The sequence below is a fragment of the Acanthopagrus latus genome, chromosome 3 (genome assembly GCF_904848185.1).
Source record: "Acanthopagrus latus isolate v.2019 chromosome 3, fAcaLat1.1, whole genome shotgun sequence".
NCBI lineage: Eukaryota > Metazoa > Chordata > Actinopteri > Spariformes > Sparidae > Acanthopagrus > Acanthopagrus latus.
In genome coordinates this window covers 1,707,043-1,732,500 of record NC_051041.1, presented here as the reverse complement: position 1 = coordinate 1,732,500, position 25,458 = coordinate 1,707,043, and the positions used below count along the sequence as shown (strand labels likewise).

The 25,458-nt window shown below is 40.3% G+C and overlaps 1 protein-coding gene across 24 annotated transcripts in view; it reads left to right on the top strand.

Moving 5' to 3' along the window:
- Positions 1-918: 918 nt before the first annotated feature.
- The window catches only part of LOC119016673 (collagen alpha-1(XIV) chain), a 181,318-nt gene continuing 156,778 nt past the window's right edge, over positions 919-25,458 (top strand). For 13 of the 24 annotated variants that reach the window (XR_005074221.1, XR_005074225.1, XR_005074222.1 and 10 more), the window contains exons 1-6: positions 919-1,085; positions 1,921-2,084; positions 3,699-3,813; positions 10,259-10,375; positions 18,676-18,819; positions 20,312-20,395. Coding sequence is in view for 15 of the 24 variants with exons in the window: in XM_037092778.1 (XP_036948673.1) it covers positions 3,732-3,813; positions 10,259-10,375; positions 18,676-18,819; positions 20,312-20,395 (427 nt within the window). In the remaining 9 variants the exon portion in view is untranslated. The remainder of the gene's footprint in view (positions 1,086-1,920; positions 2,085-3,698; positions 3,814-10,258; positions 10,376-18,675; positions 18,820-20,311; positions 20,396-25,458) is intronic. The other 11 variants (XR_005074227.1, XR_005074228.1, XM_037092779.1 and 8 more) reach the window with 2 other exon arrangements.

Below are 25,458 nucleotides of genomic sequence, written 5' to 3'. Positions count from 1 at the left end.
ACACAGGGAGAGAGAGAGAAAGGTGCACCGGCCCATTAAGAAGCAGCAGCCCCGGGGAGTCCTCCAGCACTTAGCCAGGGGCCACAGAAATACACATTTAGTCCTGGTAGAGCCTGTTGCCGCTCATACACATTTTTTCCTGCTGCCTCGCCTCGCATTAAAGTGGCTAAAAGGAATGAATAGCTGCAGGGGTGGATGGTGAATGAAGCGGGAAACACCCATCAGTCTGCTGCAAGTCTCAACTGAGAGGAGACCAGCAGCATCAAGCTGGACCCACACTGCTGCACAGAGACAGGAAGTACGGCTCAGCCTTCAGATTAAAAGGGAAAACTGTCAGCCTGAATGATTAATAATGTTTTTTGCTTTTATTGTTGGCCTGTTTAATAATGTTTAGTGTTTGTCTGTATGGCTGGATTGAATGATGAATAGGCCACAACATGCAAACTTTGTTTTCTTTTACCCTCTTCAGTGTTGCCTGAACATCTAGGCATACACATCAGACAGTGAAGCCTCAGGCATGTTTTTAATTAAACCAAACATCTATGAAAATTGCAAATACTATCAAATTTACATTCTGTAATTAGCAGTAAAAGAAAAAAAATGCTTTGTGCATGTGTACAGGCATGAAAAGGTTAAGTGAATAATGTTGTGTGTCAACTGGTTACCTGTCTGTATTTTAGTTTATTTGCAAGCTAGGCCAAGCTTTGGTTGTGTTCAACAGCCTTTAATCAATCTGTACAAATCACTCCAGGAACCATAAAAGGTCCGGTGTCCACATTAACATATGTAGTTTACCTGTTAAAATGTCCATGTTGTGTTTGTTATGCAGGCAAAACAAAACAGGCGCTCAAACACATAATCTCTTTTAGGAATCACCTGTTTAGAATGAGACCATCTGATTGGTTTAGTAACGCCGCAGTGGGCGGAGCTTCTGCAGTCGCATTAAACCGCAGTTCTGACCGTTAGTAGAGCTAAAAACCGGCAGTTTGGAGCAGAAAACCTCGGAAAAACTGGATTATTTTTTCAAGCGGGAAGAGCTTCCACTTTGAGTCACTCGACTTTGGAGACAGTGATGATGTTTGCAGGTCAGAAAACGATTTAGTTTAAAGTTAGCTTAAAGTCAAGTCGCGTTAAAGCTGGCAGTAAACCGTTTAAGCTAGCAGCCGAACATTAGCGCGCTATCACAAACCATAACGTTTCTCCAGCTAGCTCCAGCAAGAATGGTAATATTTAAACGAAGGTTTATATCAAGTGTTTATGTTGGTCGGTTGGTAAGTGTCTCCTTTGTGAAGTAATTAAATGTAAAAACGTTGAGTGACATGAGTGTGTTTTCAGCTGTAGTTTTAAGGAGACAAACTAACTCTAATGGGATGTTAGCTTAAGTCTTTAGCATTTGTTGCTACAGAGCGATGGCTCCAGCGTCGGTCAACATCATCACATAACTGAAATATATAGTTTGTTAACTTAGAAATTTCAAATGGCACAGATGGGGCCAAAGTTTGCCCAAGAATTATGTACTAAAAGCTCTTTAATTCTTCTCTGATTCGCTTTATGAGCGAAAAGGTTGGAAGAGATAATGTTCAGATGTGTTTAAGGCGGAAATTAAAGCTTTAATTTATACTTACACAAGTGAAAAATATTTAAACTTATCACTTGATTATTCAAATTGACCTTGTGGTTGCAGTGATACTCTGTTAAATAAGGGCATGTAATTCTCCAGCAGAGACCCAAAATAGAGGCGAGTTTAAGAGTTTAAGCACAATTAAATTGGATATAATAACGATAGTAACAGTAAAGCCTTGATGCCTTGATGAAATGGCTCGGGTTGGATCAGTACAAGAAAATGCAATGATTCATATTTTTTAATTTAGCTTACCTACACTTAGTTGGTGTTCACTGTTTTGTATTTTATTTTGAAAGTTCTTCCCGGTAGTGTGGTGCACGGTGCGGTCGAGCTTGTCTCGGGCTCGACTGGGAGCGGAGAGTTGGTGAACAGAGTGGATCAGAGTCGCTTTGGGGACTAGTGCGCCGATACAGCTGCCCCGAGGAGAGCTGCTGGGCCGGGACACATCAGATCTCAGGAGGTACAGCTGCTCTTTATTCTCTCACTGCACAACACTGCCAGAATACAAGCTGCTTTTATACTGAAACCTTCTTCTCTCCACCTCACACCGATCCGCGCGCATGCTGCTGCTGGCGCACCGTGCTGATCTCACCTGTGCTCGTTTCAATTAAGGAAAACTTCCGCTCCTTTTATCGACGGTAAACTTAAAGTGATTTGGTGCTGATAAGATATTTGACAGCTGTTTCTCTCAGCAGCGGGAGGCTGCACCGTCTTTCAGAGATGTTTACTGTTGTATTTGCAGTACTTTGCAGTGATGTGATGCAGAGACATAACCCTTAAAGGCTCAAGCTGGAAGCATGCATTAGTACACTATAAAATTATAGAGGCTGAGTCACTACAAGGTTATTATAATTGGACATTAAACAGCCAGGTGTTTTAATGTCGCCATAAACTCAGTACAGTGAGCCACAGCCACGCTGCAAGTCCCTGAGGGAATATTTCAAGGATATTGTAGTGATTTTTCTGGAGGCAGGGCTGCTCTCAACACACCTATAATTCTAACTCTGTATTTATTACACAGCCTGCCTTCAGGCTGACATGGTGAAAATGCCAAGTTGTAAAGTCATGTCAATATATTATTGATAAATTAGAAATTTGCTGCAGCTAAAGCTGGAAACAAAAGGTGTGACGATTTGACAACCTTACAGATGCAGAGACTTTTCTGCAGTTGTTCAAATGCTGATGCCTCCAGGTATTAAAAAAACATATCTTCAGTTTTTATTAATATCCCATGTCCTGTTTCTGGGACGAGCTAAAGAAAAAAGAGCAATTATAGATGACAGCTGTGTTGCTCATTGCACCTTCAGCCTTCTGCTGGGAGTACTGAGCTTCTTGTTTGATGCAGCCTGTGTATGTGACTTGACTTTTACTCACATGAGAAACTGAGTCATGATAATAACAATTATATTCTTGATTCTGCATACAAAAGAAGACAAAAACAGACATTAATCTGGAAGATATTGATTTCACAGCTTTGCCCAGAAGGACTCATTTAAACCGTTAAACCAATGGCATACCAGTTGTGAAGGGATTTGATGGGAGGGGCAGATGGCCGGGGGGCGTTGAGGCTGAGATGTAAGTGAACTTGGCAGTCCATACATCATCAAGGGGCGGCTTTACTGCTGATGATACATGTCTATTCATAACTATATTAACCAGTTTTCTAAACCAGTCTATTCGTAATGAAATTCATTCGCTTTTGGAACATATTTATTTATGACATACAAGAAATCTGACAACAAAACATGAGCATAATTAATTCAAGTTGACTCAAGTCTAGGTGCTTTAATATTGCAGTGTAATCCAGGATAATACACTTATTATTTGCCAAATGGTGAATTTAAGTCCTCTCTCAGATGCTTTAAATCCCTTCATCTCCCCCTCCTCCTCTTCCTCCCCACTCCTCTGTTTTACCCTCGTCTCCCCCTACCTCATTTCTCTCCCCTCCAAACTGGCTCACTCCTTCTTTCAACATCCTTTTACCTGCTGTCATCCTACCCTCCTCTCCTTGTCTCATCCTCTGCTCCTCCTGTTTTTCCTATAATTTCTCTCTCTTTTCCTCCCTCTCCATCAGGTGTGTTGTGTCCTCCTGTTTGCAGCTACCAGGATGCAGTTCTCAGTCAGACTGAGCCTCTGCCTGCTGGGCTTCGTTCTCGTCTCTCTGTTTCCTCAGCCAGCGCGGGGCCAAGGTAAGTACCTCCACTATCCTGCTTTCCACTCAAGGGCTAACAGGGTCAACAAGACCAATAGAGGATTAACCAGCCAGCTACATGAGACCAAACACGGCCTAGCTGGGTTTTCTATAAATGGGCCAATAGGGCTAATCATGCTGTCTCCTCATAGTACCCCACAGGGCAACCCATATCTTTCAAACAAAGTGCTAAACCGTTACGACACCACGTAGACATGGGGCTAGCTGATATCGTCCCTAAAGAAGGATTACTTGGTTTCTACATTAGTTGCAAGTGTAGAATGGGAATACCAGAGATTCCCACAGGGCCAACACTTCCCTAATTGAAGTTAGTGGTTGTTTCCATAATAACTGTTATCTTCAACATAGTTTTCATCAACGACCTGGGGCCTTTGACTTTGAGGCCAAACGAGGCTCTCTACCACAGAGCCAAACAAGGCTTCCCATTGCAGTGCTTAGCAGGGTTTCTTAGGGCTTCCCATATGGATGTAAAACAGGGCCAGCCAGCCCATATCAGGATCAGACAAGGCTATGAACAGCCTAGGTTTCTCATTTACTGAAAAATTAATTGGCTGCTTCCACAATGGCGCCAAACTGAGCTATAAATCATTCACTGCTTATCTGCTGTGAGGGTTATAATAAAGGCTGTAAGCCGACGGCTGGCTCGGTAAACCTCTGTGACTCTGTTGTGGAAATGCAGGTATCATTCTTTTCACTCACAGTTTTATCCTGTCAGCTAAATTCCGAGTTTCTCTGTGTCACAATTTAAAGTGCAGCTTTGCTTCAAAGATGTTTATTTTAAAGTGTTGATTTTTATTCAATGTATCCTTCTAATGTGCCTTTAAACACATGTGTGTCTCTCTCAAAGGGAAAAGCACAATTCATACTGAGAAAAAGTGTTTGACTGTTTGTGAGAGAATCTGGTTTGCTGTGGCACATCCTGTCACCACTGCAAATAATCAGCGCTGTTTAACTTATTAATTTCTTTTGGGAAGATATACGACAGATTTCTGGATAACTGTGGTCACACATTTGAAATCTCTTTTCAAAACACTTTTGCCATGTGTGTAATTAACTTAGTAACCTTGTGTAAATCAGTTTTTGATAAACCTCTCTTCCATTGTAACTCGTCTGATGAGTTCACAGCATTGGTGTGTGTTACTGTAGTGCCTCACTGACTTTTAATACAAGAGGCTCTTCATTAAATTATGTTTTCGCTGACATCGTTTCTCACCCTATTTACTCACTCAACCTATTCAACAATTAACACATAACCTCACTCATTACCTGCTAAGGAGATTCGTCTCTCTCGACAGTCTCGTTAACACCATTATCATCATTAAGTCTTAAACACTCTTTTTTTTACCACACACTCTCTCTAGGAATACAAATAGTGGATTAGTATTCATGATGGATCTTTAATTAGCTGTGCTGAGTGAGTTTTTCCCTTTTTATACAGATGACCTGACCTTGGATCAAAGATAAAGGTTTTGTAGCTGTTTTTAAACCTGAAGTGTTTGGTTGGGTCACAGCTGATGTGAAAATGTAAGATAAAAACAAAATACACTTAAAGGCTGATGTTTTGCTTTGAGCAGTGTTAGGTAGTGATGCAGCAACCAAAAACGTTTAGGCCTAAAGGTTGTTGGCAGTGTTGAACTGAAACAGGACTGAACCTGCTCAGCTCTGTGGTGGGGAACCACAGCCTGCTGACATGGAGCCATAACCGTAAATTCAGTGGCTGATACTGTGCCACACCACAGATGAGGGGTTTGAAAGGTCAGAATGCATGCTAATTAGCTAAACTAAACAACTATACCATATGTTGATTTCAGACAGTGAGGAGTTTCCCGTGTTCACTGCCCAGAGATATTGGTGTTCTGTATTTTGATTGGTCAGCAGCAGAGCACCACTCTGCTGCTGCTGCCTCTATTTTGAGTGCAGGGATGACGTATTATTGTAGGCAAACCTGGAAGTTAGCTTTGCTCGTGTTTCCACAACAAAAGCCAATGGGATTTTTCAATTGATTTAGGTCAGCAAGACATTTATGATTTTGTATCATAAATGCAATCACCAGATTGTATTTACGCTACTGTATGTTGTACATGTAAAAGCCCATAGTTGAAAATTAGCAGTAGCTATAAACTCTCTGTGCAGCACATCTTCTCTGTATTGGACGTATGTTAAAGAAGCCATATTATGCTTTTAGGGTTTTTGCCTTTGAATGTGTTATGTGGCATTTTTGTTTCATCTAACAAAAACCTGTTGAGAAAGAAACTGAAACTGCAAAAATGCTAACTTAAGTTCAGTTTTTAGGGCTCCTGCAGTGCTCGTCAGGCAGTGTCCGTAAGACCCAACATTTACAGTTTGTTATCACTTAGACACAAAACCAAAACTTGGAACCAACAAATATTTGTCGTTTCTACTTAAAAAAAAAAAGAAAAAAAGAAAAAAGACCTTACGAAAAATAAGTAGTTGCAGTGTTTTTTTGTCGATTGCAGCTAATTACTTGACCAAAAAAGTCTTTTTGTTTTTTTATCAGTGAGTCTACAACCATAATTACCCCAGTAAAGGTACAGCCTGGCACTTGTGCAACAGAATAAGTTTGTCACAACAAGGACACTCAGAAGGATTTGGCCAGAGTGCAAGTAAACTGAAAGAAACCACAGCATTCCTCAGTGAAGAGGCCATAGTGTGCTAACCTCGGCTACACCAGTGAGCCAGGACGAGCTGAGGAGTTACGACCAGCTTGGAGAGCTTCCACTGAGAAACTCCTCAGCAGTTTTCTCTCTGTTTCAGTGGAGTCATGCATGGAGACTTCATGCTGACCCATGAGCTCAATCCTTTACATGCACGTTGAATCCAGAGAGATGAAACAAAAGAAACATTCCTCTTTATTTTTGCCTAAAACTGCTAACCATGTGAGTCAGGGCTGTGATTTAGCAATTACTAAGTAATGTCTTTAATCATTCTTTTACCTAGCACCTGTCACTAAATCCTTTTCAAAAGGTGAAAGGTCAATGATTTCAATGGCTTAGCTCAGGCTTTGTCGAGGCTCCTCTGGGTTTTTTTTTGCATGCAGAAATAATAGAAGAAAGTTGGAATACCTGGAGGGGAAACAGATTAGGGGAATGTGGTCAAATGTGAGTATATTTCAGTGGTCCTTTTTTCTGGATGACATGTTCTAAGTCTTATTCATGAGCTACTGACATTCCAGTGAACATTATCAGAAGCTGCGAAGACAGGTGGAAGTTGTCAGTGTATTAGATAGAAAGAAGGGGGGAATTTCCAAATTAAACAAAACATTATATGAAGAGGATATATATCCTTTTTACCAAGCATCACTATCTAGTTTACTTTGGAAGGACAGTGTATCAGTGTGCACTGTAATGTAGTAAATATACTAACTCTTAAATGATATGTTATAGTGAATCATTGTTGAATGGAATTATCTCTTGGCATTGACAACATAAAGTCCTGAGTCTTCCTCAGACATGTTTACAAACCAAAAGCTTCTCTTGAGAGTTTTACCGTTTTATGTACTCAGCTCAGCACTGTCTCTACCTGATAATGCTACCTAGATTTTCCTCCTCTCACTGATAATATAGAATTCACTCAAAACTTTGGCAGCTGAGTCTGCATGACTCCCGGTGGGTGTGACAGACACCTCTCCAGTTTTCGGCAGCACTCGGCTCTGCTGTTTGCACAAGAGTCTCCATGAAAAATAGATGAGAATTAAGTTCCCATTTTTACAGGCTAGGCCTTTTGTCTTCACCGGGCTGTTTGCTCTACATCCAATACTTGTCTCTGCGTGAAAATACCATCTCGCAGAGAACATCCATGACTTTGTGTTAGCGAGTGTGTATGTGTGTGTGTGCTGCTGCAAAGGAACCGGCAGGTTTTCCTACGAGGCGTGAAACAAGCAACTGACAGAGCTCCATGGAATAAGATTCACTTAGATTTTTATGTGCATACACCAGAATGCACTCTCCTCCTGTTGCAGACAAAGATACATAATTCATGCATACACATGAACAGTTGGATGTGCTCACACAGTTGCACACACAATCAACACATTTCAACCACACTGTAAACAGAGAGGTGCGAAATCTGTTTCTCGAATCACTTGGGATTTGAGCAGCTCTCTCCAGACGAGAGAGTGTCCTTTGTTTCCGAGACAGAGAGCTAAACCCTGAGCCGAAATCCCATGCAGCCCTCATTCTCATCCCCAGGTTGGTGAGATAATTGGTACAGTATTTCTTATATGTGTTTGTATATAAATATATTTGCCTGCTGTTGAATGCACTGGCTTCACATTCTCTCCATTGAAATCAGGATTATCCTTCCTGTGCTGAACTCAAGTTTCTTTGCATACCTACATGAGTAGTCTTCTGCATGCATAAAGAGGCGGTTCACCCGAAAAGCTGCAGAGGTGTTTGATGATAGGTCTTATCAGCTTGACTAAATCCTGTATTGTGGAGGAAGCTGCAGGGAAGTGGATAAATCAGTTCAGAAAAGCTAAAGAAAGCAGCTACTGTGTCTTCAGATTTGTGCTGCCTTGTTACCAAGGTCGGCACATTACAAAAAAGTAATCTGTTGATGTTAATGTTTAAATAGCCATACATATTGTTATCATGTGTCATGTGGAGAGACATCACTTAAGCATTTTGTCCCACACAGCCACAAAAATCCTTCAAAAAGGTGAATTTTACAAACTCAGTATTTTTTCACCCATGTTTTGTTTTGGGTGAACCATACCTTTAAGCATCATAGCGTGCACCAGAGCATCAGTGCTCCACCAGGTGTCAATCACAGTGTAGATATTTAAAGAAGTCAGCGACAGCAGATGGCTCACCTTATAATGAGGACACAAACACGTCAACAAGTTTGTGGGCTTCATATTTTATTTTCCGCCCCCTGGCTTTTCTTTGTTTTTTTTTTCCATAGTTTACCAAATTAGACTGGGGAATGTGTTGCTTCTAAATACATATTTATTTTATGGGATTTGGCTCTACTGGTGTGAAAATGAAGGGGTGTTGTGTTTGTTGACCCTGGATATGTGGTTTTTGGCATTGCGGTTCTTTACAATGGCCTTCTTCCAGTGTTTTAACCTGCATCTTCATGTGAAAACACAACAACACTGTGTCGTAGCTCAGTGAAATATGATCAGACTGTTGTTTGCCAGAAGGAAAGTTCCAATGACACAGTGTTGTTGACTTTTCTGAGGGTTTATACACAGGTTGAGGTCATTGTAAAATGTATGTGGAAATTGTGCAGCTCAGTGGATCTAGTCACTCTGTGTTGTACATCTAAACACTCCTGCTGAGGACAGGAGAGGAATAGTAAACAGATGCTATTCCAGCGCCTTTCCCTTTGGTGCCCTTTGTTCTTTCTCTCCTTGCAGTTAAAAGGAAGTCGCATTCACCTTTTTCTCATCCTCTTCTTACCCCTGATGACAGTTTGAAGGCACAGAGACGCAGAAGGAAAAGAAAGGAAAGAAAATGGGATCAGAACTGGGAGGGATCATCTAGAAAAGGGAAAGACAAAGGGACAGATGAGGTGATGGAGATGGAGAGGAAATGTTGGCTTGAGAAAATTAATACAAGGGAAGGATATAGAGAGAAAAGTGGGGGGTAGGCCTCTAGGCAGCTGACGGGGCCAACAACTAATCAGGATGAGAGGCATCGCTTTGATGGCGACGGTGAGTGGAACACAGAAGAAACCTGTCGAATCCCCACAGAGATGAGCACAATACAGGCTGGTCGATACATGAAGAAAATGAGGATGAGGAGGAGAATGGGACTTTGCTTTTTAATGTGACATCTGTGCGAGCTAATCTCTCTGATGTGTATCCTCCCGCTTGGATGAGATACAATTATCCCTCTCTATTTTTCTCCTTTCCTAACTGTTAAAAAACACAGATGGAGCGGCTGCCTGTACGCCACCATAACTCTGGAGGGAGTTCAGTCTAACTCAACTCAGTCACAGTTTTGTTTTGCACTCAACGGATGAACGACCTCGCAGAAGTAAAACAGAAGGAGAGCAGATTTTGTGAAACCTGCAGTTCTGTTAAACATCCTGAGCAGGGATGCTGTTTGTGATGAGGAAAAATAGATGTACTGTGAACTTTTAATCTGTCAATAGCAGCATTTTGACATAACTATTATTGTGTGTAGCTGAAACACAAATCTAATCAATCAGAATTCTTAACTGAGGCAGAAATTTTTTGACTGAACTGGATTGAACTCCATCCACTGTTATGAATGTAATCCACTAATACACACCGATGACAGCAGTTTTTTCTAATACTGATATAAAGGTATTGGAGGAATGGACGATGCATGACAGGGATCTTTAATTCATTCATTCATCATTCACATATTTACAGCAGTTTCAAACTGACAGTTATTATGTAAAGCTGTTTCTTTTGTTGTTTCTCTATCCAGTTTCATCGCCCCGGCGATTTCGCGCCAAAATCCTGAGCCCCAACAAGCTGCATGTGTCGTGGAAAGAGCCGAAAGGAGCGTTTGAAAGCTACAAGGTTGTTTACACCACACTGCCAGGTAAGATCCAGTACCGATCTGAGGAAGTGATGGCCTCTAGTTTTAGCTTCTGTTAGGGTTTTCTTGGACTACTTCAGTTTGAGAATTCTCTGTTAAAACTTGCTGTACCCTGGGAAGTCTCAAAACTAATTCAGAGTCTGCTCTGGTACAGTGGTACCTGGTGTTCACAGTTACCCACATTCACACCTGGAAGCTGAACGGCACACTGTCTGTGATGGATTGGTTGTTTAGTGCGATGCTCAAGGGCTCCTTGCAGTAATTGCCACAGGATGAAGCATCATTAAAGCAAGCCTCATTAAATCAAGCTTTCATCAGTACTTGTAGTTAAAAGTGTTGTGTTGATGTGATGCCCAGACTACATGAAAGGATTTGTTGTAAAATGACACGCAGGATGTAGGTTAATACAGTTTGTGTCAGTTCACAAATCATGTTAACTGTACGGTGTGTGTCTTTAGCTGGGACGACAAAAATGTTAGTTATGCACAGAGGAGCACAGTAGTTGAACCTCTTCCCCTGAGGAAGAACAAATCAAGGCTTCACCTGCATGCTCTGTCATCATTCACTCTTGAGATAACGAGACACGTAACCACACACAGAATGTGATATAACTAATGCCCGCGCTGTTCAGTGTCCACTGTGGAAACCTGTGGATGAATGGCAGCATGACTGACACCTCTTGATTTATTCAACAAGTTTGTAAAAATATATAACAGTGCTGAACGCTGGTGTTGGCATAGCATGTCAATGTGGAGCTCAGCCTGGGTCGGGAGTAGAGATGGGTACTGGAAGATGGTATCACTCGAGCCCAGGTGCTAAATTATTTATCACCCTTGTTGTGATGAGCCCCAACGCGAACAGTTCTTTCATCTGTTCGTTTTAATGTTTTGGTTTAATTTATTATCACATTTTTGCAGCCTTCACTCAGTGTGGCAAAACCTTTTAGAGAAAATACTTTATCATTTCACCTGTTCAACAAGCATCAACATGCAAACAGGTAGAAAGTGATATTTTAATCTGTCTGTGGTCTCTAATGCACCGCTACCGTTTTACACATGCTTAGCACGTTAGCTTGGCTAATTGCAAACAGTTACAGACAAGCTGTGTACTCAGAACTGTTTGGCTTAGCCTGCCATGCCACGGTATCTGAAAAATGTTGGCAAAGTCTTGCAAACTTTTCTGCCAGCAGTAACTGCTGCAGTGAATCACCTCATTAGAGGGAGGAGGACTGGGACTGACTGATGTCTGTGTTCTTCATTCTTTTTAAACTTCTCTCATTATTTTGATGCTGGTATAATTATTTATTTTACTGACATTTAAGGTTTGTTTCCACTGAAATATTAATGAGTTTATTAAGAATTTGCTGTTGTAAACATGACTGTGGCCACTGCAGGAACAATAGAGTCATATTCAAAACATCACAATTGCATATTCTTTTAAAACTTAATGGAAAAGCAAAGAACAAGATTAATTAACTGACATCTGTTATGAAAAAGAGTAGTGATGTTGATTGTCTAGAGCAGAGGTCACTAATAGGCGGACCGTGGACATATAATTGATAAAATATTGAGAATTATTACATTTTTAGGAAGAATTTTTATTTTAAAAGCTTTTCTAGTATTTATGGCACTGGTGTATTATCCCCTGGAAACTAACAGACCAGTTGCATGTGTTGTAAATCATATCACATGGCACTATGAGTGACTCAGAGTCAGAAAATAGTATTTCTTGTTGCATGCACAAAACAAAGAAAAGTGTACAACTCATACAGAGCTGTTAATCAAGAATGGACTCATGAATGAGCAGTTAAAAACCAGTCTGTTTCATATACTACGCGACTGTGACAATTATCAAAAGCAGCAATGTGATGCACCACTAAGGGAAGAAGCAGTAAACATACCCACTCAAATCTGAATTTAAGGGCACTGTAAATATTGTCCCAGCTTCACACTTGCATGAGGCTGACACTGCTTGAGCCCAGGTCTGAACTTCTGATGGGGAAAAGCTTGAGCTCACTTGTCTTACTGAACAAGAGAAAGTGGGGGAGTGGGATATAAGAGGGAGGGAGAGGAAAGACTCTGAAACTGTTATTGTTGAGATTCTTGTAAAGTTGGTTGAGACTATTAAGATGGGAAATGGAGTTAAAAAGGAAGAAAACGGGAAAATCAAAGTGCTCTGTTCTCATTTCCTGTGAAATGGATTTTTTTTTTTACAGAACACTAAAACTGTCATTAATGCAAGATTTATTTGACAGGTTAGCCTGTATGTATTTTTAGCCAGGTGAACGTAATAAACTGCTAACTGAGTGTAAACTGATACCACAAATCCTTGTAGGCATTCACCATCACAGTCAGCTTTAATGCTTCGCCTCAGTGAGTTTAGCCACGTAGAAACTTTCTTACGCTTCTTGGATGCTGTTTGTCTGGATTCTTCACTAAACAACATGGACATTATGTTGATTATATTGTTTTAAGAAATTAATTCATAGAGGGACTGTAATGATAGTCATAACTAAGGGTATGTGCACATAGACAGTTGGTAGTCTGCTCTATGATTATCCTCATAAGGGGTTTTATTCAGTGGAATAAAACTGTGGCCAAGTTTTTTATTGTAGTGAGTGAAAACAGGTGCACTGCAGACGTGTTTATTGTTTGCGGTTGTGATGCAATTCCATAATCTTTCATTTTGTGTTGTATTGTTATTACAGTGTGATTAATTTATGAAGTGCATTGTGTGACGTCAAGGGAGCTGTTACTGAATGTTCAGTGAAAACCTAACATTGTGATTATCCATTTCTTTTATGACCTTTTCATAACAGCAGCAGTGTAATCAGAGTATTTAACTTCCACCAGTTTAAATAGAAGGGTTGTGATTTCAGGAGAGAACTCCCTTCACAGTTTCTTATAACATGGCATCAAAGAGGTGGGACTCTATCTATGTCACTGAACTGCAAAGTAAAACCTCTATTGGAGACAGTTGTTTTAACATATAGGCCACAACAGGTCGCAGCTGGAGACGACTGTGTCTGCTGTAAATATTTCCAGTGTTGTTGCAGGTTGTTCAGTGGGCTGTGACAGTTGCACCTACTGTTTTATTTTAATAATATAAAATCACTGGATTTCAAAGCCAGTGTGGTCCAATTTAACACTGCTCAGTTTCAGTTCATAGTACTGACAGGTACATGGCAACACTTCCTCACGATTTAGGTTAATTTTAGGTTGTGCTCATTTGCATTTACAAGTTAAAAATGGATACAGAAAAAAGGCACAAAAGATAGAGATGGTGTTGTGATAGTCCTGGTATGCTCGGGATGTTATTGCACTCAGAGAAAATAGATACCGACATGAAGTGCTTTGAAGATCCAAACACATTTGTGGCCATTCCTCGCTTTTTTATTGTTATGATGCAATATTTCAAATAATCAGTCTCTTATCGTCTTGATTTGCTATTGCCTTACAGGAATACTGTACGTTTGATCTGTAGGCTGGACAGACAGGTTTTTCTTATCATTTCTCTTCTTCCTTCAATTCTTTTCTGTCTCTTCTGGTTATTTTTCCCACTGAGAAATACAAGGGAGTGCAAAGAGATATTTTATTGCAGTTGGAAAGGGTGCAGCTGCATGTACTGCTGTAAAACTGGCCTTTACTTCTGTTACTGTCATGATGGAAAGCCTAAAGAATTCATTCTGTTGGGACTCGTAATTATAGCACAGTTAAAAAGATTCCCAAAGTAAGTTGTAAGGCCCTTTGGGGATCCCTCAGTGGGTTTATGGAAATATAGTTAAATTTCACATTTATTTCACTCACTAAAAACGACACACTCGTTACATTAAAGGAAAATTGCACTGTAAAATAAAGATGGGTTAAGACTGTTTTGATGGGAATTTCCTTATTGAGACAGAAAGAAAGACAGAGAGGAATAATTTATCCTTAGTTTATCCAGTATGTGTTCTGCAACTTTAACAGTGAATTTTCATCATCATTCAACAGATTTTTTGCTATTGTGGAAGCACCCCTTCTCCATCTGTGCATTTATTGATTTTATATGGGTTTATATGGGAGCTAGCAGTATAGTGGTGCTGCGCCACCATTCCATTGTCTGGGGAGAACCCTGATATGTATAAACACCTTCAGTGTTGGGCCAAAAATCTAAATCGCACCCCGCCTTGTGCATGTGCAAGAGCATTTACAGCATCACTAGTGGTCCTACACAGAGTAGGAAGTATAAAGGCTTCCAGAAAGGTATCTGTCGGTTCATGTTGTCCTGATTGACAGGTGTCTCAACCAGATCCTTGGATCACCACGGCCAACTGTCAGTCTGATACCACAGTGAGGTGTGGCAATAAGTTTAAACTTTCAACTGATGTCGGTTGTGTGTGTTGTCGGTCCGAAGCTGTCAGCTGACTGCATTACAAAACTCAGTTTCTAACCTCATACAGTCAATAGAATTTGATTTCTGAGCTTGTTTTGACTTGGTGCTTCAAGGTTGTGTGTTCACATTCCAGTATGATATCAGATGCGTAGGCCAAAAGGCAAAATTTATCTCCAGAAAAGAAATGCACAAATATGCTGAACAAATGCTGCCAGGAAAATGATTTATTAATTCAGAAATGTTTTAGCAAAATGTAGTCAGGTTAATTATTTACCATATTTACAGGACAAAATAATCTCTGTGCTGCAATCAGATGTTTATCCCCTGTGAGGAAGAACAGCAGAATACAGTAATGTAGCAACAAAGTAAACGGAACGAACAGGCTTCAGCTTGATATAGCTGTTTAAACAAAGAGAAGACTGTTTCCACTGTAGAATCTGAGGTGTGCATATTGCCGTAATTGATCAGAGTCACACCTGGCTTCAATCTGGTGAAGTCCTTTCTTGCTGACAATGAATCATTTTTAAATAATTGAACATTTCATTTGGTATTTAGAGTAAGAAATTACCTTTTTGGGAGCATCTGTTTAGTGTGCTGACACAGTTTTGTATCTCATCCACGGAGGTTATGTTTTCACCTGTACCAAGTTGGTTTGTTTGTTGATTTGTCATTTTATTTGATATCGAATTCGGCTCTGCTGAGTGCTACTCTGGTTTTGAGATATTGTTATTAACATTATACTGACTTTAAACATAGCATTTTACCAGAGATTCAGGCTTGAACCTCTTTATTCTTCTAATCAGCTGCACTGTGCTGGATGCACCAGTCCCTTGTGGCCTGAAGTTTGAAGGTGAAGTCAACCTCTGCTACAAGCACAGCCTTCAGCCAGCGGCAGAGTAAACCTGTAGCTTTTGGTATTGCTTTGCCGTCTGTTTGATCACAGTAATGGAGAAAATGTCAGATAAGATGCAGTAAGCACAGGCAGCCGTCCCCTGACACTGCGAGAGAGAGTCGAATGGATGGAGGGAATGACACAGGAATATAAAAAGAGAGAGATGCTAGGGGGCAGGATGAAAGACGGAGCTGGAGAGGCATGGAGAGAGAGTAAATGGAAAGAGGGATGCTGGATGTAGATAGAGTAAAGGTATAGCAGCAGGATTGTGATTGAGCCACACAAAACCTGATCATCTGCAGCTCCTTTCAAAGAATAAAGATATTTTGCTCTGGTTCATAGACGTTCAAGGTTTGCATCAGTGTAGAAAATAAGTTTTTTCTTTTTCTGTATAAAGACAGTACCACAGGGAAGTCTGTCTCTTCTGTCACATAATTTAAGTGCTTCTCAGTTCAGCAGTAACTAACACTTTATCCTCGCATGTGCTGAAAAACTTTGCTGTCTGTTTTATATTGTTACAGATATTTAAATTGACTTGACATTTTCACCAAAGCGCGATGGCCTCATTTCTGAGACATGCCCACACAGCTCGCTTTGCAACATGTTGCCTTTGGGTAGTGCTTCGTTTTAAAGAAAAAAGGAGAAAAAAGAAAGTGATTGGAAGTGCAGAGAAGGCTGCTTGCCTCCTGGGCCGACTGAGGGAGGTGAATGAGGGGGGTGATCATCTTCTTGCTGCAGGCCGGCGATATCAGCACTAGTGTAATGAAGGTGGAAAAGCAGTGACGGAGCTGTAGATAATTTTCTTTATCAGCAGAGTTTTTGTAGAGCTCTGCTGGATTGTTCCACTGAGATATTTTGTGGTTGAAGTCATGACTCACCCTCTGTCATATGGAATGTGTGCATTAAAGTTGTACTTCCAGAATGCAAAGGCAAACAATTTATTATTTGATTTACGTGTGCTGTACAAACATTTTTTGAGTCTTTGTCATCAAAGAGTCAAAAGTGGAATTCCTGCTCTATAAAGTGGAAGAGCATATTGGTTTTGTGCTGAAAGGCAGGAACAGATGGTGGAGGATGGATTTTTGAATCAGTCATTTTGACATAAAGAAATTGGCTTTGACGACTGACAATTTAGGAAGATTTAATGATCCCAACTGGAACATTTGTTCTGCAGCAGCAGCAAAAGGAAAAGAACTGAGCAGGAGGCAAAATGACATATTGAATTTAATTGCACCGAAAAGCAAATAAGGAATTTTTTTGGTTTTTCCTTTCATCACAGACTGTTAAGCTAATTTACATGCAGTGATCTGGGACTGCTCAGTCAATATATGTGGACATGATACTCTCTCTCTGAAAGCCAGGAATCAGAAACCTACGCTTCTCAGTCAATCTGTAAACTGCTGACTTCTGCCAAACCTCCGGCAAAGCACATTTGGCAGGATTAGATTCTGAATACATATCTTTAATGTCATTGATATATTAGGTTCTTGTTTTTTGCTCATATTCTTGGTTATTACCTTTTCCTGGTTGTTCTTATTTGATTTCCCTCTGGTCTTTGCTGCTGAGATGAGCTGTCGTCACCTCAGGCGTTAATAACCTTAATCTTTCCTCTGCTCAGTTTGTGATGCCGGAGGGCCAAGCGTATCTTTCTTTTCTGGGCAGTTGAAGTGATCATGTCACTTTCAAATACAGCCGAAGGAAATAGTTTGAGGCTATTTTGGAATGCAGAGAGGGGAGAGTATGTACGGTTTCACATGTATAATGATGATCTGGTACGGTGGGTCGATGGACTGTTCAGTGACTGAAGGTCATTGATGCCATCAGAAGCACCTCTATCAGAGCTTGATCTGCTCTGCTGAAAGTGTCCTTGAGCCCAACTTGTTCACACTCTAACAAATATAAACATGTTTGAACAAGTTGGGGATGTAGTGAAGGACCCACGTACATATAGGCCACTCAATACTAATATCTCTGCAGTCAGGTTTGTTTAAGTATACTCTGTCTCTCTTCCTAACTCACACTCAGTTTTCAGTCACATTAGAGTCTGTATCTTTTGGCTTTTCTTTGTATTAATCTTTGTGTTGTTGTTGCAGCCCAGGTGTTAAAGACACTTAATCCCAAAACGTAATCCCAGTGTGGATTTCTCTCAGATTGACTTCTGTACAAAACAAAAGTCATTTGCTGAAGACCGACGGAAGAAGTTCAGTCTGCAGGAATAATTGCCCCTTCAGGAATAAAAAGTTTTGTTGTTGCAGTCTTGCTTAAACAGGTGTGGCTAATGACTGTATTAAATTACATGAATATTATTACATGGATTTTGCTGATTGTCACTTTTTAAATGACCCCAGAAAGTTACCCTGAAGCAGCTATTTGTAACTGCAAGGAGAAAGGTATAAGTGTCGTGTCTATGTGCTTCCAAAGATTTTTAAGCAGATATTGTTCATTTAGTCTCTTTACTTCAAACAGCAGCTCTTCTGATGAGACTAAATGCAGCAATGAATGTTTCTTCCTAACATCCTTCCATTTTACTCTTCAATGCCCTTTTGTTGTCTAACAACCATTTAAAAAAACCATGACAAAGCCGTACTTTTGGACAGGGTGACATGTTCCCTCATTACAGTCAGTTAACAGGATGGATTCATTGTTGGTTTTGGTCTCTTCAGGGGTTTTTATTGATATTAAAATGAAAGAAAATCCAGTGTTGTCCTTTAAACAGTAAGTTAACACCAGGCTTTTTGGTTAAAAGTTAGGAGCCTGGGTGTGGTCAGGTGTACGCTCTGTTGTACCTGTAACTAAACCCAACAGTGATGTCATAGAGCACCAGACATTACTGCAGCAAAGTCAGAAGTTACAAGATTTTCCAGCATTGTTAAAGTCATTTTAAGTGCTCAGACTTGGGTTTCAAGAGAAGACACGCTAAAAGAACAAATATGAACTTTGAACCCTTTCCTTTGTCAGTCCTGCCACAGGCAATCCCACAGAGTGATTCGCTTCTTTTCTGTAATCATAAGTGGTTTGTTCTTCTCTTACCTTGGAACAGATGGAGAGCAGAAGGAGGTTCAGGTTTCGAAGCAGGACGCAAAGCTGGTCATCGGAGACTTTGACCCCTTGAAAGAATACAACTTTAAGATATTTGCGGTCAGTGGACAACAACAGAGCAAACCACTTCAGGCCAAACATGAAGGTAAGAGACGTTCAACCCTCAGTAATATGCCTCTGATATAAACTGATGAGTGATTAGCTGGGTTAGATTGATGCTGCCAGTTGTTCCAGAAATGCTCAGGCTGTCTTCAGATGTGAGGATTTGTAAAAGTTGTAAAAGTAAAATTAACTGAACTGCAATGACCCGAAGTCACATTGAATCACAGAGGATATAAAACTGCAACTGATCTGGTCTCTGTGTGACAACAAGCTGCACTTCAGACTCCAATCAGTGATGTCACAGCGGGCGTTTTCATCAGCTGTGATTGTCAGAATACCCGCTGTGACATCAATGATTGGGGTGTGGCTGAGAGAGCAATATGCTTGAAAGTTTGAACCTGGAGAGAGCAACGCAGCAGTGCTTTCTGTACTCTCTGTGTGTGTCTGCTCTAACTTAACGTTGACCTCTGTCGTTCAGTGGCACATCTGCTGTGTGTTTGGCTAATTTTGTTTAAGCTCTGTGGTTTATAGAGGATCGAGTGCACGACAAGTCAAGCAAAGCAGGAAAGAATTCAAACAGCAACAACAACAGTACGCCTCAGCTCACTGCTGTGGTGTGAATACAGAAATATGCCAAGTGAGATGTTTACTTTGTTTCAGTCTCTCACATTCAGCATCCTGCTGATATTTATTTATCAAACTGCGCTTCAGGAACACAGAAGTATTAGACGCAGTCCTTTTAAACCGGAGCTGAGTGTTTTCTCCAGATATGTATTCAACTCAGGATGGAAAAACCCTTTGCCAGAGCGTTTAGAATACCATGCTACTCTGCAAGACTATAGAATATTATTGTCCTCAGTTGCATGATCTCCTGTGCTGACAAATGTTCTCTTGTTGATGCACCACTGGGTGAAAAACACTGTAGCAACTTGTATGAGCTATAAATGTGAGTGATGATGTTTGGCATTTTAACTACTACAATCATTGCTGCTGTTTGTTCAGAATTGGACACTAAAAAAAAGTTTCCACCTGTAGTCAAGTTTCAAGTTGAGGTGGAGCTGGTGTCATCAGCGATTGACTGATTATAACAAACAAATAATAAGGTTGTGTGCCAACTTAAAGTAATGAGTGAACTCTGATATAAACAGAAACTGTCAGTACTTATTCACTGAGATCCTCAGGCTCATCAGGACTTTAATCACACTGTGTCTAACTGATCAAAGTAAGGAAGGTTTTGATGTTGTTTTTCAGTTCCTGCCACTTGGCTTGTTTCCCACATTAAAGCTTACTCTCATACTGTCCAATTTGTTATCATTGTTTAAGGTGTCTATTCTTGTCGATTCTATTCTTGTGATTTTAGCAATATTCTTTATCTCTTTTGCCTTTCCTTAAAAGCTTAATAATGTCACATATTTTTGATCCAATCTGTTTTTTTTCTTGCTGTTTATTTTGTTCTGTTAGTTTAATTAATGGATAAACATACATCCTGGCAGTTCATTAATGTAGATTATTGCATTATGTGTTATTTATTCCAGCTCAGCGATCAGGCATCGCGATGGTTCAGTCTCAAAGGACACGAGATAGCAGTGTCACGGCGGAGAACAACGAGATCTCAGAAGGTAAGATCCACAGGAGGGAAACGGGAGGCAAGACAGGTGAACGGAAAGACTGAAATGGGAAAGATTGACACATCCATCTGTTGTGAGTCTCTGGTCATCTGGATTCAAGACCCCCCCGGTGTCACAAGAGTAGAGAAAGTATGCTTTTGAATCACCACGTGAGGAAGACAACCTGCCATCCTTCAAAAGCAGTTTAGAAAAGGAAAAATAAGAACATTTTCCTCTAACAAAGAAGACTTTTTTCCTTTTAAATCAGAGGAGACAGCGCCATGGATGTCTCTGTTCTCAGCTCTCCTGAATGCAGGATGAAATCTAAAGAAAGTTTTCAAAGGATCAATTTTAATACACTGACCTTTCTCAGACTGAGAAAAAAACAGTGCCACAACAAAACAAGGTAAGTGGAAGCTGAATAGGCCTGCGAGCTTCGTCACAAACGGCTGCTAGTGAGGAACGAACTTGATTCACCCTGCAAATCAAAGAAAGCTTCTCCTGTTCAGTCGGTCCTTTTTGGAAACACTTCCATTTGATAATGTGTTATTATTACCGTCCTCTCACATTTGAAGAAGGAAGAAGGCCTGTGAATGTAATACTCCTGCCCTAACACAGCGATTATCATTGAGCCTCACTCCATAGAAAATGGATGGAAAGGAAATGAAATGCCACAAAAAACAGGAGTTGAAGCGAGAGGCTGCAACAATCAGGAAATGAGTGGAGAGACGAGTGTGGTAAACAAGCCTATTGTAATTTTGAAAGTGATTGTAGCGCCCATGCTGAGGTGGACAATCAGATCCCACAAGGAAAACACAGGAAACGAGCAAACAACCAGGTAAGCCGAAATCTCCTTACTGTGTTCCTCTGCTTCATATTACAAACCACAGCAACACTGGACTGCACGTTTGTGCTCCAGTCCTGGTTTAGATTCTGAAAGCTTTACAAAGAGTAGAGTTACAGTGGTTTGATTTACTACAATACAGTTGTTCACTCAGCACTTGAGATCATTTTGTATATGCTGTGTTTGCTGCTGTTGTATTGAAAGTTCTTTCCTATGTTTTGTTCCCCTTTGAATATTTCGAGTGGTGGACAAAATATTGGAAACACTTTGCTATGATAATATTTTCATTCGTGTTTCCATCAAAGTGGAAAGAATTCAATAAACATCTTGTTGAAAACAAGAGGACGTTTACCTCGCTGTGTTTTGTTGACAGAAACCTGATTTTGAGCCGTGTTCCTTTGCAGCTTCTAGAATTTTGATGCGTCTCTTTGTGTGAGTGGTGTTGTTTTTTGAAGCCTTGAAATGGAGGAATGGTGTTAATGATGGTGTGAATGAAATTTCTGGCAGACGGTTAGCCGCCATCTCCAACCCAAATTACAGCTTCTGCTCTGAAATCCGTCACAATAGGATAAATACTCAGCAATTCAAATCTTTTTTTGGTATCTAAATCTACTTACTAGTGCATCTTAATCAGCCTCATCCCAACTGTATGTCTTTAACTGTAGTCACGTATTTTCTGTGGTGTGTTTAGATTTTTACTTTTCATGAAATTCTTGTTTTTGTCTGTTCAGAATGAGAAAGAAAGAAAAACTACTTGTGCAGCAAAACTAGAGCTTTCTCCTCACTGCAAATCTCATTTCACTTCATCACATCAGCACTTCGCACGTAATTACAGTCTGGATCCTCTAAATGGGGATTTTATTCTTCCCTCAGTAGTACCAGACCTTGCCAGAAGAGGTTTGGTGATTGGTGATTCCTTTTCCTCCAGACTGTAAAAACTTTACATACTTGTCATGAATTTTCTCTGCATCTACCTGAAATTACTAAGCCGCAGTACGAGTCAACTCTGATGTCCTGGGGTCAATTTAATCCTGTCTGAGGTTTCAAGCAATCACCCAGTTTCTGACGTGGTATCTGGAAATGTAACTAGCATTGGAGAGCGGCAGCATCCGGCTCGAGATTTGATGAAACTTTATGCTCTCATTGGAGGGTTAGGATGTTGAAACTGCAAACTTACATGTAAGGTGATTAAAGACGTGTTTGAGTTGTCAACACACAAGGAAATTGATCAATAATTAAATGGATGGATTTTGGTGATTCGTCAGGAAACATAACTGATCTGAAGCAGCAGCGTTGAAAGAAGGAATTGCTTAATTCTTAGTTAAACATCCTTTCTTCATACCTCACATTACATACACAAAGTGGAGACAGCTTCTTCTGTATGTCAACGCTTTACTGATGTTCAAGATGTTCGAGTGACACTGAAAACTGAAAATGTGACAGATCTGATGTCAGCCATTTCTCTGTGAGAACGCTCACGACAGATGTTTTAAAATGGGTGCTAGACTTCGCCGGCTGTGTTTGCACTTGCTGCTCAAGTTGAGTCAAAGCAGAGAGAATGATAGCAGACTGGAGGGAGGGAGGAGGAGGAGGAGGAGGAGGAAGCCAGCAGTGAATCAGAAAAGGATCTGATCCAAAACTCTGAGATAATTACAGCTACGACATCAATAAAAGTCCTTTTTTGACTCTTTATTGCTGCTTGGGTGTTGGAAGATTACCTCTGCTATTTCTTCTTTCTGAATCTGCCGCTTCATGTCGGTCTTTAACTGTCTGATAACTATATTTTTCAAAGTATTATGTATGCATTTCATGCAGATGGCACTCGCTACACTTAAAATAAGCAAACCAAAGAAAAGAGTTATTATTTTAGAAGTTATATTCACACATAATTTAAGGGCTCAACTTCTACCTCAAAAATCTGCATTCCCTCCTCAACCACAGTAGAGAATATGGCTCGTTTAAATGTAACGCTTCAGGAAATGGCAAAAAACATTTATTATGGTTGTTTGTCTGTTTTGGACATAAAAAAACTACTGTAGATATATTGTTGGTTTGAATAAATGCACTATTCAAAACAAAAGTACATTATTGGCAATATTTTACTTTTTTTGTGGTTTGAAACCAGCAGTTAGCATGTGTAGAAACAAAGGATGCAAGTATTTGCAAATTCTTTGTCGTTTTTTCAGCGATCACATTAACTTGATTGTTTGTTTTTTGTTTTTTTTTATAAATATGCACTCATAATGAAGCAGTACGCAATTAAGAACCACGACATCCCAACTTTTTTGGAATCACAGTTGTGGAACCTGTTACATAATTCACCGGGTGGGAAATCTAGTGTGTAAAACTTTCTCTCGTCTTTCTGTTTTCTGCTTATTTCTGGCTCCACTCTAGCTGTCTCCTCCATTTTAAGAGTTTCATATAGATATAAAGAAGTCCAGCAGCAGGAGCTGTCACTGCAGATGGCAGGCCATTAGTGTGAGAGTCAGCCTGAGATCTGACTGGGACCAACATAGTAACAGTTGGGGATGATTGTCAAAGATCCTGTGGTGTGTCACATCACCTGGCTTCCGCCTGGACTCAGTCAGTGAGTCACCTTCTGGCCACAGTGTCAGAAAAAATCGCTTAAATTTTTAGTGAGAGTAAAGGAAGGAGGGAGGGACTAACAGAAAACTTCAAGTTTAAATCAAGTTTGTTCTGTATTTTAAAAGTTGGCAAAGCAAAAATGGAGTGATTTTTTTCCCTTCTTTTTTCTGATTAATGGACAAAAAAAGAACTTCTCTTTCACAAAAAGGTAATTATCTAAATCCAATCAATCAATATTTTGTTGACAAATCTTTTAAGCACTGGTTGCTTCCTAGCTGGTGTGTGTGTTTATATGTGTCAGAGACGACTGTACCCGTCAATACAAACACTGAAAGACTTTTTCATTTATGTGCCGTCTAATTTCTTCAAAGTTAATGAGATACACAGACCAGGATGTAGATGCTCCGATGCTTCCTTCAGATAGAAGTAATAATTTACATGATTCAAGATTTAATTTTCACACCTGTAATTAGGACTGTTGATGTCACTTGAAAGCTGGAGAAATACACATGAACAGATGTTGTGATTATCCATCAGCGTGTAATGAGTGAAAGCTAGTTCACTCACAGATCCATCAGGCGGAGCGACTGAGTGAAGTATCTGTTTTCCCCTCATCATCCATGAAGACAGCTCCTTGAAGTCTTCGTTCTTTCTGTGCAAACTGTAGCATAAGTTAGCCAAAAAAAGAGTTGAGACGTTGCTGACTGATTCTGTTTTGGTGATGTGTGATTCATCGGTCAGTTTTATAGTGCAGTTGAGTGGTTGGTCAGTTGTGTGACTGTTTAAACTATCATCTATATATACAGTCGTTCGACATGTTATCCTTTGTGGTCTTAAGACTACAAAGTCTGTTTTGGTGGAAATAGTTTTGTGTGGCGTGTCGGACCTTTGAAGATTTCAGTTTCATGATTTTTGAAGCTTCTTGTCGTCGCTGAAGACGGGAGTACTTTGTAGTCATAAAATGTTGCTGGTTGTATAGTTTATACAATAAATGAAGTGTGTGTGTGTGTGTGTGTGTGTGTGTGTGTGTGTGTGTGTCTCCTGCTATTTGTCCAAATTGCTCTAACTGGCTGCAGGCTAAGGGGGACAGATGGGGGAAATAGGAGCCAACCAGTGATAAAACACTTTGGATTTTTATATCCACTACACCCCGCCTCCACCTTCTCAAGTTGTCTTATTGAACCAACTCCCTGACACACACACACACACACACACACACACACACACACACACACACACACACACACACACACACACACACACAGCCCATCAACAACCCCATCGTCATCCCCTCCAGCTCTCTTATTTCATCAGCTCTTTGCTTTTCTCTCATAACTGCTGTCTTTGTGTAAACTGCTTTTTCTGATTACTGTCTTCCATCCCTCGGCTTTTGACACGATGTAGTTTTATTTTTCATTCTCTCAGTCTTCCTTTTCTTTCCGTCCTTATTGAATCTTCATGGCATATATAAAACCATTCTATGTATCGGAGTGAAATATCTGATGACTTAGACGGATGTACTTCTTCCAAAAATCCAATTGTATTTCCTCCCTGCTGTCTTTTGTCCTTTTTGTTGCCATGATACCTGAACTATGATTTCAGCACCAGTCTGAAGTTTGATATTAGGAAATTCACTCCCTTGATG